The sequence below is a fragment of the Copadichromis virginalis genome, linkage group LG6 (assembly GCF_057382275.1).
Source record: "Copadichromis virginalis isolate Kocher_CV1m ecotype Utaka linkage group LG6, C_Virginalis_male_GT1.1, whole genome shotgun sequence".
Classification (NCBI taxonomy): Eukaryota; Metazoa; Chordata; class Actinopteri; order Cichliformes; family Cichlidae; genus Copadichromis; species Copadichromis virginalis.
Window position 1 is genome coordinate 28,342,622 of NC_140623.1, and position 15,774 is coordinate 28,358,395.

At 40.3% G+C, this 15,774-nt stretch overlaps 1 protein-coding gene across 1 annotated transcript; it reads right to left on the bottom strand.

The window, feature by feature from the left end:
• Window positions 1–35: 35 nt before the first annotated feature.
• Window positions 36–15,399, bottom strand: LOC146708004 (CD276 antigen homolog). The gene is made up of 6 exons (XM_085459696.1): window positions 15,146–15,399; window positions 9,456–9,529; window positions 9,010–9,363; window positions 7,959–8,279; window positions 6,203–6,307; window positions 36–2,993 (listed from the first exon to the last, which is right to left on the bottom strand). Exons 2-6 carry the CDS (start codon window positions 9,517–9,519, stop codon window positions 2,851–2,853), a joined length of 987 nt encoding a protein of 328 aa, XP_085315822.1. The 5' UTR covers window positions 9,520–9,529; window positions 15,146–15,399; the 3' UTR covers window positions 36–2,850.
• Between the last annotated feature and the right edge of the window lie 375 nt (window positions 15,400–15,774).

Genomic DNA, 15,774 nt, shown 5'->3' on the forward strand with positions numbered 1-15,774 from the left:
ATATAATATGAAACAAAGCACAAGGGTTCAACAAATATTGGCAACACATTTTTGTTTTATTGTACAACTTTATAGTCATTACATTGCATTTTTTAATGTTCTGAATTGTTTTCTTATAAACTGTTTTGAAACATGACATTTTACAATTTTAATTTTATATACAAAAAACAAAACGAAAATAAACAAAAAACAAAGACACTTAAGGCTTAAAAACAAAAACAAATGCATTGCAATAAAAATCCAAAATAACAATTAAATGTTGATTTAAACAGAAAGTACAATAACAGCAAGGCCAACATTTCCTCACTGCTCTGCCAAACCACACATCAAACATAGTCTCAGACAGTTCTACATATCATTGTCTAAGTAAACGTATTATATTTTGTAAAGGATTATAAAACCATAAACAGATCATTAAGCTCCATTGGTAACATTTGAGAACAACACACACAGATTGACACACTGTTAATGGAAAATTGTATTTAGTAGTCAGTATAATCTTTTAGTGATATAAGTTTGCATATGGTAGAATACTGCATGTAGTTATTTGTATTAGGAAATATTCAACCATGTAGACTTAGAGGCATATAATCAATTGTGTGTGATCTCTAACAGGCTGCAGGCTTGGGGTGCACTCCAGGAATGCGCCCCCACACCCTGGGAGCATGGGAGAGTTCGTACCTTGTTTTATTGTTTTATGGTAGGATTAACGTAGTTACGTCTGTTTTAGTCTAAGTGCTTTAACTGTTTGACTTCCTCACCAATGTTATCTAGGGTGAGGGAGGTCTACCCTCTTCCTGACCAAGGATGTGCCTTTTATGACCCTTTGATCACACACACACACACACACACACACACACACACACACACACACACACACACACACACACACACACACACACACACCACTGAAGTATAAATAAAGACCAGGGCAAAGCTCAGCGCGAGTCTCAGTCTGGAGGCTGCCCTTGCTAGCAAGAAGTTCTGTGTGTTTCTCTTCTCTGAGTCTTTACTGAAGAAGTGTTTTAGAATATTGTCCCTAACACACACATACATAAACACATAACAATGTGGTGCTATCCCCAAGATATATTATAAACATGAGAAGCTAAAGTGAGAATAAATGCTGTTAAAGTGCCAAGAGTTACAATTACTGCATGGACTCAACACAACTGTGTTATATGTACACAAACATTTCCTCACTCAACCAAGTGAAATCAGAAGTCTTTCATTTCTAGTCTGGTGTGATTGTTTGTAAATGACTTGGCTGTAATGGTTCTCTCATTGATCTTGGCTTGATTCAAAGATGTTTTTTAGCTCAAGACTTTACTTTATTCTTTATTACAGAGTTTAAGTGAATAAAGGTCTTGTGGCCTGTCTGATAAATCACAGTAATACAGGGTATGCCTGGTTGTCTTATACATACAGACGCATGTTCTTATTCTTATCGTTATACGGTGGCCTACAAACACGAGAGATGTGCAATTTACAGAAAATTAAATTTGAGGGGAGAGAATGAGAGAAGAAGAGGCAGCTGACAGCATAAAGACGCAGAAAAATTCCAGCTTTGTGTTTTTTTCCATTCTAGCTGAAGTACGGGACAAACTGCATTCCTTTTCAGCTCAATACGAAACGCGTAATATTTTCTCTAATTACGGGACGATTCCGTCTTTTACGGGACGGTTGGCAACTCCCCCCCAGCTGTATAGAAACTCTGTCATGCTAGCTAGTACGCATTATTGTAACTGACTGTAAAAAGTCAACGCAACGAAAATAAACTCCACCTAAACTTGGTTTATATCTGACCCAGATAGACTGCAGGTCATAACTTTTTACCTGAAGTTCAATTCACCTGACACTCGGACCGGGGGCCGCCTCGGGTCTCTCCTCCTCCTGCCTCCCCTTTCCCTCATCCACCTGCTGGCCTCTGTGGAAGCTCTGCCATAGCCACCACCAAACAACTGAGTTATTTTTACACATCTCCCAGCATCTGGCCAATTCTCCACCTTTCATTGTTTATACCGTTACAAAAAATCCCAAAACAACAAACAAAAAACCAAACCATCGGCCCATAAATACGAAAAATCACATCGGCCCACTGGGCATTTGCCCGGTATGCACGATGCCTAGTCCAGCTATGGTCGCCGGGCATAAAGGCTGTGGTAACTGGACTCCACTTTCATACCTGACTGCTTTCTATCCATCAGCATCCCCTGAGTTAAAGGCAGAGGTCCGCACCTTGAGCTTAGCATGAATGTCTTACCCAGGGTTTCTGATTTGGCTATTTGCAGACGGTGGTTTTGGCGATGATATCATCTATGCATTTTCCAATATATCCATTGACAGAGTCTGTGAGTTCATTAATGTTGCCATCAGCTGCATCCTCAAATATCTGCCAGTCAGTGGTCTCAAAGCAGTCTTTAAGTATCTCATTAAAGTTTGAAAACAGTTTTCTGAATCTGACCACATAACAACTACAGCCACTCACCACTGATTATCCCACTTTCTTTGCTTTAAAATTACGAATGGCAATATTAACACTAGAATAACAGGTGAATAATGTGTTGATTAGTGGCATTTCTTAATGTTACAGTGCATACATCTAGCAAGCACCTTAAGGTAAGTTAAATTGTAACTGAGTCTTTAAACAGCTGGTCAAACAAATAAAATGTCAAATATGTTCCAACATCAACTATTCTGGATAGTTACATTTATTTTTCTATTCAGTTCAATTCAATTTTATGTATATAGCGCCAAATCGCAACAACAGTCGCCTCAAGGCGCTTTATGTTGTACAGTAGATCGTACAATAATAGATATAGAGGAAAAACCCAACAATCATATGACCCCCTATGAGCAAGGACTTTGGCGACAGTGGGAACGAAAAACTCCCTTTAAACAGGAAGAAACCTCTGGCCGAACCAGACTAGGGGAGGTGTAGCCATCTGCTTTGACCGGTCGGGGGGAGAGATGGAAACTAATTAAAAGATCATCTGTGGAAGAGAGACAGAGATTAATAACAGGTATGATTCAATGCAGAGAGGTCTATTAACACATAGTGAGTGAGAAAGGTGACTGGAAAGGAAAAACTCAATGCATCATGGGAATTCCCAGCAGCCTACGTCTATCCGGTTGTTCAGTGATGACACGACGAATCCTACTTCCGGGCCTAAAGTAGTCTGCGTTTAATATGGCTTTTATGTTGTTAACATGTTTAATGTTTTGTACTTTCTTCTATTTAATCTCAAAAAGCTCCTAAAACAGTCAGTGATCACTGTTGACCTCCCTCGGCTTTTATTACCGCTAATCATTTATTTAAGCTCAGTTTTTAAAACCTTAGGATGTAACTACAGCACAGCCCATGCAGCAGTATATGAATGACTAACCTCGTATTATGGATGGATTATCTCAGTTGTTCTCCTGGCTGAAGTTTGGTCCTTTTACAGCATCCTGCCATGCAATTACATTTGTTCCTGACCACCGAGAACACTCACGTTAACTTTTATCGAGTGGAAAAAAAAGTTAGCTTGTTTATATTATGCTAACATAGAATAGAATAGAATAGAATAGAATAGAATAGAATAGAATAGAATTCAACTTTATTGTCATTGCACATGCACAGGTACAGGGCAACGAAATGCAGTTTGCATCCATCCAGAAGTGCTTTAGTGATATAGATATATTACAATATATATTAGCAATAGTATAGATATGTAAGTATATTCCAGAAATGGGTCTATTATGGTATGTTATAATGTACACGATATGAAGTATGTTGTGAATGTTCTATAACTATAAGTATGTACAGGCTGTAGTGAGTACAAGCTATGTACAGGCTATGAACAGGATATAAATATGAAAAACTATACAGAATATGAAATAAATAACTTTACAGAATCTGAGATATACAGCTATACAGAAATGGGAACTATGCAAGTTGTAAACAGTTGTAGGATTAAAAATTATCGAATGTACAGAATGATTATTTACACAGAGCTATACAGTAGTGCAGTTAAGATAAGTGAGGGTGTAGATAGTTTCTACAGAGGCTATATAAAGTGCTAGTGGTTGAGAGTGGTGGTTCAGTCCATGTTATTATTGTGTGTTTGAGGGTACAGTTGTCCATTGTGGGTGTGTGTATGTTCAGTCCGTGTGTTAACGTGGGTCAGATATCAGGAGGCAGAGTTCAGGAGTCTGACAGCTGTGGGGAAGAAGCTGTTCCGGTACCTGGTGGTCTTAGTCCGGAGGCTCCTGTGGCGCCTCCCAGAGGGCAGGAGGGTGAAGAGTCCATGTGATGGGTGACTGGGGTCTTTGATGATTTTCCCAGCCCTTTTCAGACACCGCTTCCTGTAGATGTCTTTTATGGCAGGAAGTGGTGCTCCGGCGATGCACAGGGCAGTTTTCACGACCCTCTGCAACGCCTTCCGGTCCGAGGCAGAGCAGTTCCCGTACCAGACTGTTATACAGTTGGTCAGGATGCTCTCGATGGTGCAACGATAGAAGTTCACCAGGATGTCTGAGGACAGGTGGTTCTTCCTCAGAGTCCTCAAGAAGAAGAGGCGCTGGTGAGCCTTCTTGACTAGCTTGGAGCAGTTGGTCGTCCAGATGAGATCCTCGGAGATGTGGACTCCCAGGAACTTGAAGCTGCTCACACGCTCCACAGCCGTCCCCTTAATGTGAATGGGTGGATGTGGGTCAGCATTCCTCCTGTAGTCCACGATGAGCTCCTTGGTCTTCTCGGTGTTAAGCAGCAGGTTGTTCCTGTCGCACCACTCAGCCAGACGATCCACCTCCTCCCTGTAGGCGGCCTCATCGTTGTCACTGATGAGGCCAATCACCGTGGTGTAATCTGCAAATGTAATGATGGTGTTGGAACCATCAGCAGGTCTGCAGTCGTGGGTGAAGAGGGAGTAGAGGAAAGGGCTCATCACACAGCCTTGTGGTACACCGGTGTTCATCGTGATGGTAGATGAGCAGTGGTTATCCAGCCGGACATGTTGGGGGCGGTTGGTCAGGAAGTCCAGTAACCATTTGCAGATGAGGGAACTGATGCCCAGGTCTGTCAGTTTCCTGATGAGTTGTGAGGGGTGGATTGTATTGAACGCTGAACTGAAGTCTATAAACAGCATTCTGGCGTAGGTGTTGTTGTTGTCCAGGTGTGAGAGGACAGAGTGCAGTGCGATGGAGACTGCATCCTCTGTGCTCCTGTTCTGGCTCCTGTTCTCCTGAACATAGCTGTGTCGCTAGTGGTCATGTAGCACATCATTATATACCAGCTAGCCCAACTTCAGTAACCCTACAAACATCACTGCTGTTTAGTTTTCTGTCTTCATTTATGCTGGAAGTGATAACGGAGCTGTACGTTTTAATTTGTTTCCAAAACCCGGCAGTCAGGACATGCTATATTGTATTTAGATAGAAGCTAGCGAGCTAACTCCCTGCTAACTTCTAACTCCGTTAAATGTCATAAATTCCGTTTTCATGGATGCCTGGATGTTAAACTCAATTGTTACACCTGGTAGAGCAGAACGCTGATCATTTTATTAAAGATGAAAGACTTTAGACAGTTTTTCAACTCTCAGTAATGCCATAGTGATCGTTTGATATATGGACCTGCAGCGGAGTTTAGGTCCAGACACGGCTAGTGACGTCAGACTGAACAACCGGATTGCAGGATAACTAAGGGAGGATTCAGGGTCACCTGGTCCAGCCCTAACTATATGCTTTAGCAAAAAGGAAAGTTTTAAGCCTGATTTTAAAAGTAGAGATAGTGTCTGTCTCCCGAATCCAAACTTGAAGCTGGTTCCACAGAAGAGGGGCCTGAAAACTGAAGGCTCTCCCTTCCATTCTACTTTTAAATACTCTAGGAACAACAAGTAAGACTGCAGTGCGAGAGCGAAGTGCTCTAATAGGGTGATATGGTACTACAAGGCCATTAAGATAAAATGGGGCCTGATTATTTAAGACCTTGTATGTGAGGAGCAGGATTTTGAATTCAATTCTGGATTTAACAGGAAGCCAATGAAGGGAAGCCAAAACAGGAGAAATGTTTTTCAGGAAGTTTTTGGGACTTCCTGATAATAATGAATTACAGTAGTCCAGCCTAGAAGTAATAAATGCATGAACTAGTTTCTAAATGATGAAGACAGGATATTTAAAGAGGTATAATCCATCAGGTAGGAAACGAGGAGCATGTACTCACCTCGAGATTGCCATCCGTAGATCAACAGCCCACATACGATCAGTGAACCAATGACCACCAGAGGGACAACTGTTTTGGAGATCTCTACCTTATTTGAGAATTGTCCTATAAAATAAATAAAAGAAAAAAATAGTGAGTTCATTTTTAAAATTAAGAAACACAGGAATACATGATAACTCTTTGTCTCCCTGTAATACTACAGTGAACTACATTCAATTTCTCCATTAATTTTAAAACAATAATCATGTAGAAGTAGAGTGTAAAAAAGACAAAGGGCAGGCAATACTTGCAGTATTGTGACAGATAATGAAATTATAGATTGTGAGGTGAGTGCCTGGGATAGTTACCAAGAGAACCTGAAATTCTTTTCATCAGAAACATTAAAACATGTATGTGTGGGGGGATTTTCCATAGCACAGCAAGCATTAACCAATCTGTTTTTTTTCTTGTTATTTACAGATGTAGAAAAAAAAAAATAGGGCACACCTGTGGGACCCAGTATTGTGGGCCTGTTAGGGTTGAAAATTTTTCATTTTTGATTTCAATTATTAAATAAAGCTGTTTTAATTATTTTATTTATGCACAATGCAATTGTGCTTATAACAAGTTGGCGCTCCGTGTTTTGAGGGTCATGAGCTTCGTCTGGTGTTATGACTAGGCTGAAATATTGCAGGGACACGTAGATTTTTGCAGCAACGCTTACATACACACTGATAATGGTTTTCTACAAGTCTCTGTGTCAGAGAGGCCGAGCAAGATATACTGAACCAGACCGTAGAATCAGTAGAAGATAATATTATTATCAAGGTTCGGCAGGGGTTGTTTTTTGTTTTGTCTTTCAGGTTCCAGGAGGAGCAGATAGAGGCGAGGTCAGACTGAACAGAGGAAGATTTGCAGCAGACTGCCACCTCCGTGTGGGAGCAAGATAGCCATAATAATCTTTGTTATTGTCATAGTTCATGCTGTCAAAATCAATGTGTTAACGCAAATGAATGTGTGATTAAATTAGTGCATCTGGAGCGCAGAATGACTCAAAATCTCTGAAATGTCTCTGTCAACGCATTTCGGGCAGTTTGTCCAAGTAGAGTTACATTTGCACATGCGCAAATGGGCAGTAGATCTGGTAGTGACGAGCAGCTGAACCCATCAACTCAATTTGGAAGACGATAAATGCACAGTGGCCCTCTCGATGGGAAATTTGAGTATTAAAAAAATAACAAGACGGAACAATCAACCGATAGAAAGTATTATGCACATTGTGCAAGAAGGAATTTTCTTTTCACCAAAGCACTTCCAGCTTAAAATATCATATTGACACGACGTATGCGTTAGTCAGGGATGCTGCTAGGACGTTGGCTAGCGCGTCACCCAGCTTGCAACAAACTGCTCATGGAGCATTGGGGACTCAGTAAGTCTACCTCAGACATATTGACTGACACAACGCCAAGTGGATTGCAACAAACTTCAGGACTTTTAATATCGTTGAGAAAACGCGCTTTACATAGCATGGTTCCTCATTTCAATTCAGCCCCCATTAAATCTCCCATATGCACAAACAAAGTGTTTAATGGTTACATAATATTTATGTAACTCTGACATCTTTTGGGGGTGGGGTGGTGGGGGGCTGGTTCAGATTTAAATTCTCTCTGATTCCACTTTGGCTGAAATTACTAAACAGTATTGTGAGCAGTAAGATGGTGCCTGCAGGCATAACAACTATCATGTGTGGTGCATAATAGCGTGTCATAAACTATACCTGGAGATTCTCTGGGTGATGGTATGTTGGTTTCAAATGTTTTCTCATCCTCTTTGCCTCCACTGGCATTGAACACAGCGCAGATGTACTTTGAGAAAGTGGATCCTCCCAACAAAAACAGTCTGCTTGTGAGTTGAAACAAACCATCGTCTGACTGTTTTGCCTCCATTTTAGAGCTTGCTGTCCACTCATGTTTCTCTTCATCAAACCAGCGAATTGTTCCCTGTGGGTAGCCTCCACGAGACTCACAGACCAGGGTACTGTCTGTATTTGGGACAATTTTCTCAGGGATGGAGTATAGAGTCGAGATACTGTATTTGGCTGCAGAGACGAAATGGAAAGCACAATCACTGAGCTGAACATTGCACCTTGATGTCAAATAAAATTACCTCAATTAAGTATCTTAAGATGTGATAATCATAGTAGTTCACATGCATTAAGAAGTTACAAGTCAAACAGTACAAGCTGCTTAAGTAAATGGCTGCAAGTACTTGTACAACTAGTATTTAGAGACAGGACTCTTCCAGACACTAAACCAAGGCACAATGTACATTTCAATTCCTTTCAATTCCTTTAATTTTAAATATGTTTATATTGTCTATCCTGTAAAATAGTCAGATTCTATTCATATTAATGTACAGAATTCACCTGCTTGCTGCTACTACTGCACATTCACCCAATGTATATACTATATGTATGTATATATATATATATATATAATGTTCTTCCTCTACACCCCCCCCCCCCCCCCCCCCAATTTTTGCACATGTCGAGGAGCGTGTCAGGCTACATTTCACTGTGTGTTATACTTGTATAACTATGCATGTGACAAATAAAGAACCTTGAACCTTGAACCTTGAACCTTTCTAGATGTTACTGCTGTCACAATGAAGTGAAAGTAAGCAGACAAGCCTAGAGTTGCTCAAGGGGAATACCAATCTGATTGGCCTGGAAAGTCCCCACATCTCTAGGCAATCTTGATTGCTTACAAGGTGTTTAAAAAATGTAAAAACATCCTTGATTTAAAAATATAAAAATGTTTCAGTGTTACCTTGGACTTTAAGGTTAGTGACCATCCTGTCATCACCACTGTCTGTGATCACTATGCACTTGTAATCTCCATCGTCTGCCACTGCAGTGTTGGTGATGAGCAGAGATACATTCATGTTCTTCTTGTCCCATGATGGTTCAGCAAACCTGTAGCCTCGCTTTGGCCGGTCCAATTTCCATCTATTGAAACCCAACACGAGATCACCTTCGTCTTCTGGCGAGGTCAATTTTTTCCAAGCAACCATACGGATAGTTGGATCCATTATATCTGTTGATGTTTTGATGACACACTCCAGCAGTGACTGTTGGCCATATTGTCCCACATTTTCAGCTTTGCATTCCACTTTCACAAATCCTGTAGAAAAAGAAAGTAAAAATAGATTTGAGGTTACATGAGTACCAAACACCATTCCATGCTTAAAGTTCTCAGATTATGAATAAACTTACCACTCTTGACTGCAGTAACACAGAGGGCAGTGAAAATGAATAAAAGAGTACCACCGGAGGCCATGATTATTTATCTGAAATGACAGTTAAAATGAGCAGGATCAGTTTGCAGCTGTTTTACATCAAAGGGATTTTTTTTGCTTTTTTACTAATCAAACAAGAGGGTGCAAAGTGCACTTAAGTATAACAAAGTGAAAGCTACTTTAGCTACTCCCTTAACCCAGAGGAGTCAGAGTATGTAACTCCACATATTGGATTTGACAGATTTTTGTAGCCAATGGTGCATCATGTCCTTGATGCACTCCCCAAGGGATTCAAAGCTGGACTCAAAACAGGGAAAACTGCGTATAAGGATATATTTAATCAATATTGATGCTCATTGGGGAAACAGCATCGGTCTTAAAAAACATTAGAGCCTCCTGCTATCGTAGCACAGAGGTCCAGTTGACATGAAGAAAGAAAATGCTCTCAGTTATGGAAACGGCCAGTGGGTTTATGTTCTGTTTGATGCATGGTGTACGTGTGTGTTTGCTGGCTGTTAATAAAGTTGCGCTCTCTCGGGGGGCGTGTTCATTCATCAAAAATGGCTGAAGGCTGATGTGTGTTTATTCCTCCTTAATCATTGTCAGTGCAGTTTACTATTGATGTCAGACTTCTCTGCCCATTTTCATACTTCTGCTGACGGGCTATGGGCCCAGATAACTACGACGTTTCTAAAGGAGTTAAAGTATTGCCACCGAGAGAAGCGTCGCAATGTACAGTGTACCCGTTGAGTATCAGTATACCATGCTAGCGCCATGAGTCGACGAGCCACTGAGTCAAACAGCTGCTGGTTTTGGCTAGTTTTTGATGGGGACGAAAAGAATTATGAACTGTGGGAGACAAAATTTGTGGGCCACCTGTGTTTGCACGGACTAAGAGGCATTATTTTGAAGCAGCCTACCAACATGGAGGGAGAAGAAGACACCAAAAAATGCAGAGGTATACGCGGAGCTGATCCAGTTTCTGGATGATAAAAGCCTCGTATAATTAGTCTGTATACAGAACTGACTTCGCTCCAAAAGTCCAGCAGTGAGAGTTTGACTATGTTATAGAGCAGAGACAGCTATCACTGCCCTGAAAAATGCTGGTGAAACACTGAGTGATGGGTTATTGGTTTTGAAGGTACTGCCAGAATCATTCAAACCACTTGCTATTCATATTACTGCTGAACGAAATTGGCGCACACTCTTTGATATGGCCAGGTGTATGCTAATGGAGAAAGAGTTACCAAAGGAGTTGTGGACCTATGCAGTGCAAACAGCAGCTGAAGTGAGGAAGAGATGTTTTAACAGATGCAAAAAACAGACATCATATTTAATGCTGACAGGAAGAAGGACAAATCTGCAAAGATCTGGGTCAGTGTGTTATGCCTACAAGCAGAACAAGAGAAAACTAAACTCACGGTGTGAGAAAGGAATCTTTGTTGGATATGACAAAAACAGTTCAGACTATATGGTCTGCTACCCAAACAGTGGACAAGTACAGAAGCATTGACTCATGAAGTTTGAGACCAAAACAAGAGCAGAGAGACAAACACAACCTGACATAATGCCAGATGATGACATTGACTTTGAGATACAAAACAGGTCCAGCAGGACCAGAGAAATGACTGATGTGAGTACAGAACACACAGATACTCAGGATCAGCTGAAAAAGTCACTATATGGGCTAAAACAGTCAGGTAGAAATTGGGACAATGTGTTACATGAATATCTGAGGGAGAACAACTTTGTGCAGAATCCACTGACCATTGTGTTTACGCAAAGATGACAGAAAATAAGGTGATTTTGATCAAATGGGTAGATGACTTTATCATTCCTGCCAGTGACGGAAGTGAACTGTTTTGAAGAAAATCCTTGCAGCAAAATTCAAAATGAAGGATTTGAGTAAACTTGGACATTTCATTGGTATATATTTTGACCATGATGCTTACACAGCATGATAACTGTGTAAAAATGTAACAAAACAAAATGTAGAAAAAATACTTCAAACGTTCAACATGCAGGATTGCCAAGCTAGACTGACACCTTGTGAACAAAAACTGAACTACACTGATGGTGCAGAAAAGATGAATGATGTCAAAAGGTACAGAGTGGCAGTGGGTAGTGTGATCTACCATGCACAAGACCAGACTTGAGTTTTATACTCAGTAAACTGTCGCAGTATTTTAGTGAGCCAACTGAAGACCAGTGGACTACAGTAAAACATGTACTGAGATATCTGAAAGGGGCATCTGAGAAAGAACTGTGTTACAGGAAATGTAACAATGAAGAACTGAGGTTGTGGGCATACAGGGATGCTGATTGGACAGGTAATGTAACAGACAGACTTAGTACAACTGGATATTGTATAAGTATGGCTGTAAATGGTTCTTTGATTTTGTGGAAAACCAAAAAGCAACCTACTGTTGCATTATCTACCTGTGAAGATGAGTTCATGGCTTTATCTACAACCTCACAGGAGTGCCTGTACTTAACTCAACTGTTACGAGGTATTGATGAACAGAAATATGCGCCGTGAAAAGTTTAAAAAGATACATTGATGCATTGGCTAAGAATCCTGTAACAGATGTAAACATGTTGACATAAGGTATCACTTTGTAAGGTCAAATGTGAGTTAAGGAAAAATAACTTCAGATTATTGTAAAACAGATGAGATGGTAGCAGATGTAATGACAAAACCTATAAGAAAACCTAAGTTCTGAAGGTTTGAAAAATGTATGTTTGGACATTGTATACGAACATGTATGTTCATTCATCCAAAATGGCCGAAAGGTGATGTGTGTTCATTCCTCCCCAATCCTCGTCTGTGCAGTTTACTATTGATGTTGGACTTCTCTGTGTATTTTCATACTTCTGCTAACAGGTCCAAGGGATCTTCTGCGAAATGGGGGCACTATTTTGAAGATCACTTAAGTTCATTGAATGGCGATTTGGTATCTTTTCATCTTTAAACCCAACCTCAGTATAAGCCACAGTGATCCTTTATAGCAGTGGTGGAGCGGGGGGGGTGGCTTACTGGGCTTAAGCCCGGGTTGTTTTTTCAGAAGCCCGGGGTCTTTTGGAGTGTAATTTTTTCATAGTTAGATGCCTGGTTGACAACTGTATAAAACAAAAACTACACACAATATTCGAAGCACATAGTGCACACTGTGGGAATTTACAACTGTGCGTAAATCCCCCCTAATATTGGTATGATCTGAGCTCAGACACTAAGCGACTGAGTGAGGGGGCGGGGCAGCTGCTGCCTGCGAGAGCGCTGTTGGAGAAACGCAGCCAGGCAGACAGAGGAGAACTGAAGTTTGACCAGGTACCAAAGCAAATCATTCGTACCAGTGGCGGAGCGGGGGGGTGGTTTACAGGGCTTAAGCCCGGGTTGTTTTTTCAGAAACCCGGGGTCTTTTGTATGTAATTTTTTCATAGTTAGATGCCTGGTTGACAACTGTATAAAACAAAAAACGACACACAATATTCGAAGCACATAGTGCACACTGTGGGAATTTATGACTGTGTGTAAATCCCCCCTAATATTGGTATGATCCCTCAGGCACTAAGCAGGGCAGCTGCTGCCTACAAGTGCGCTGTTGGAGAAATGGAGCTAGGCAGACAGAGGAGAACTGAAGTTTGACTAGATACCAAAGCAAATCATTCGTAGTCGAAGGAGCTTGCAAAGAAAAGCGTCTGGACTTCTTTAAGTTGCTTGAAGACGTTTCACCTCTCTGGCTGATTGGGTCCCACACCTTGGCTCAGGCGATTAGAGGATCATCAGGGGGTCCTTTTGTCCCTCTGTGGGGGGTCACTCCCACTAGGTTTATATCTGGGACTCTCCACCATTTGACCTTAGAACTGAAGAAGCTTCTCGGATGAGAGGTGAAACGTCTTCAAGCAACTTAAAGAAGTCCAGACGCTTTTCTTTGCAAGCTCCTTTGACTACGATGACCTGGATGACTGAGAACCTTCACAGACAAATCATTCGTACTGTACAAATAATGTAAACATGACGGTGTATCACGAAAGATTGATATCAAACTGATCACTTGACCCATATTACGTTACCGTACTTGCTCTTCAAGTGAATCAACAAATGGTGAAATGAAAAGCCGAACAACAACAATGCTGTTTCTTTAGAGAGTCTTAGCTTACATGTACGTTTATTTCATATTTTCAGTTGTTACCCTCCACGGCTAAATAAATCGGTTTCAGTAATGCACTGATATACAAGAATGGACATAAGTGGCTTCTTTCAAAGAAAAAACTCTGGTAGATGTTATTTTATATATTATGCTTTGTATGTTGTTCAGTATATTTCTATGCAAAACAAGAGGAACTTCAATACACAGCAGTATATTCACAGTTGAAACCAGATATTTACATGCACTTTATGGAAAACACAAGAACATTTTTTTTACTGTACAACATCAATTTAGACTAAACTTGTTTTGTTTTGGATAAATAAATATTGAATTAAATTTGAATTAGTTAAATGTGAGAATAAAAAGAGGGAGCTGTCTATTTGTTATCACTTTCATCAAATTTAGGAGTACATGTACACTAAGTTTATTGTTAATTAATAAGAAAGCTGCAGACGATTCCATTCTGAGCTGAAGAAGCTTCTGATAGGTTAGTAGAGTCCATGTGAGTAAATTGGTGGCACAGCTGTGGATGCATATAAGGCAAAACACAGAGCCTGTTTCTGTGACATGGGAACATCAAGAGATGTCAACCAAAACACCAGGAAAAGAACTGTGGAGCTCCATAAGTGTGGCTCAATTTTGAATACAATTTGGTGCCATTTGCAATTAAGAAACACAGATAGGTTCTCTTTTTACTCTTAAAGTTAACAAATATGTTTTTTATATTTATCAATCTAAAAAAAAACATTTAGTCTGATTTGATGTTAAAATTAAAAAAGTGTTTTTATCTGAAGAGTGTGTAAATATCTGGTTTCAAGTGTATATTTGATGATGTTGGTGTTTGGCTTTATTGTCAGCACAAAGAGGGAGAGAGGGGGACAGAGAGGGAGATGGAGAATGAGGACAGAACAGAGATGAACAAGAGCAGGTGAGACACACGTTAGTCAAATGGTTGTTTACCAAAAGTATCACCGTATCATAGGTCCTCATGTATCTCGTACCTAGTGTTTCTTTTTAGGTTTGTTATTTTTCAAATTCTATATTTATTAAGTTATGCAGGCTTGTTTGCACAACAAGGCTAAATAATTGTATAAACTTTTCTCAATCTAAATAGTGGACTTTGGTAGAATTAAAAAGTGTAGTGCAGGTCTATGATGATTTTTAGTGCTACTATCATCTAGTTCTGATTCTTGTTCTGTCTTGGTTAAGTCCTCAGTAGTCCTGATTTTGAACTGTTGCAGTCCTGTTTTAATTGCGGATCAGTTCTGGGTCTGGTTGAATTGGGGTTTAGTCCTCGTGTCTTGATACAGCCCCGACTTTGTTCTGCTGTGCTGCTTAATTAAAAAACTAGTTTAAAGTGTCCTGCATATGTGATATATATTTTTCCCTATATGAAGTCATTCTTTTTTGAACAAAACTCAAAACAGAGCCTATTAATCTTTCAGTCATTTCAGACCAAAAACAAATGTCCATTACAGAGGACATATATGAAAACCCAGAGTTAACCCTCAATTACCTGGATAAGACGAAATCCTGCTGCGTAATACAGGTCCCAGTGTGATCTCAGATGGCAGCGCAACTGACGCCTGTAGTTGGGAATTTTCTCTTTTTTGGTCCACTTCTTCACCCGCATGAAACTGATTGAACTGCCACGATCAACTCCCTGTTTTACATTTTCTGCCACTTCACCGGACTAAATCACGGATTTACACACACACAAGTCCCAAACACCTTTCCCGAGAGTAGGAATACGTTGGCGGCAGTCGATTATGGCGGCCAACCAAACCGGTTTGACAGGTTTCGTACCTGTATGCATGCGTGTTCAGATATCTCCGGGGTTATCTGAGGTCATGGCGTGTCTCAACATTCAGTTATGCAGACATATGTGTTCTTAAAAGCAATTCTTTGTTTTTGCGTGGAGGAGTGGAAGCTGTTTTGTTTCACTGTGCACCTTAACAAAGCTGGAATGCTTTTTATTTACATGTAGTCAAAAGTGTTACTAATTGTGTTTTAATCACACTAATTTTGTGATTCTCACAATGTCTCAGCATGCAGTGATGCATGCATTTTATTTTAAAAACAGCACAAATGGGAATTTCTTCTGTACGGGTAATTTCAGCCTGTTCATTTAATCAAACCACTAGT

What these genes read in the sequence shown, in the direction of transcription:
- LOC146708004 (XM_085459696.1), bottom strand. Translation starts at nt 9,519, where the DNA reads ATGGCCTCCGGTGGTACTCTTTTATTCATTTTCACTGCCCTCTGTGTT. An exon ending in TGTTACTGCAGTCAAGAGTG is followed by an intron (nt 9,364 to 9,455) that starts GTAAGTTTATTC and finishes CTTTTTCTACAG; the next exon opens with GATTTGTGAAAGTGGAATGC. An exon ending in ATCACCCAGAGAATCTCCAG is followed by an intron (nt 6,308 to 7,958) that starts GTATAGTTTATG and finishes TTTATTTTATAG; the next exon opens with GACAATTCTCAAATAAGGTA.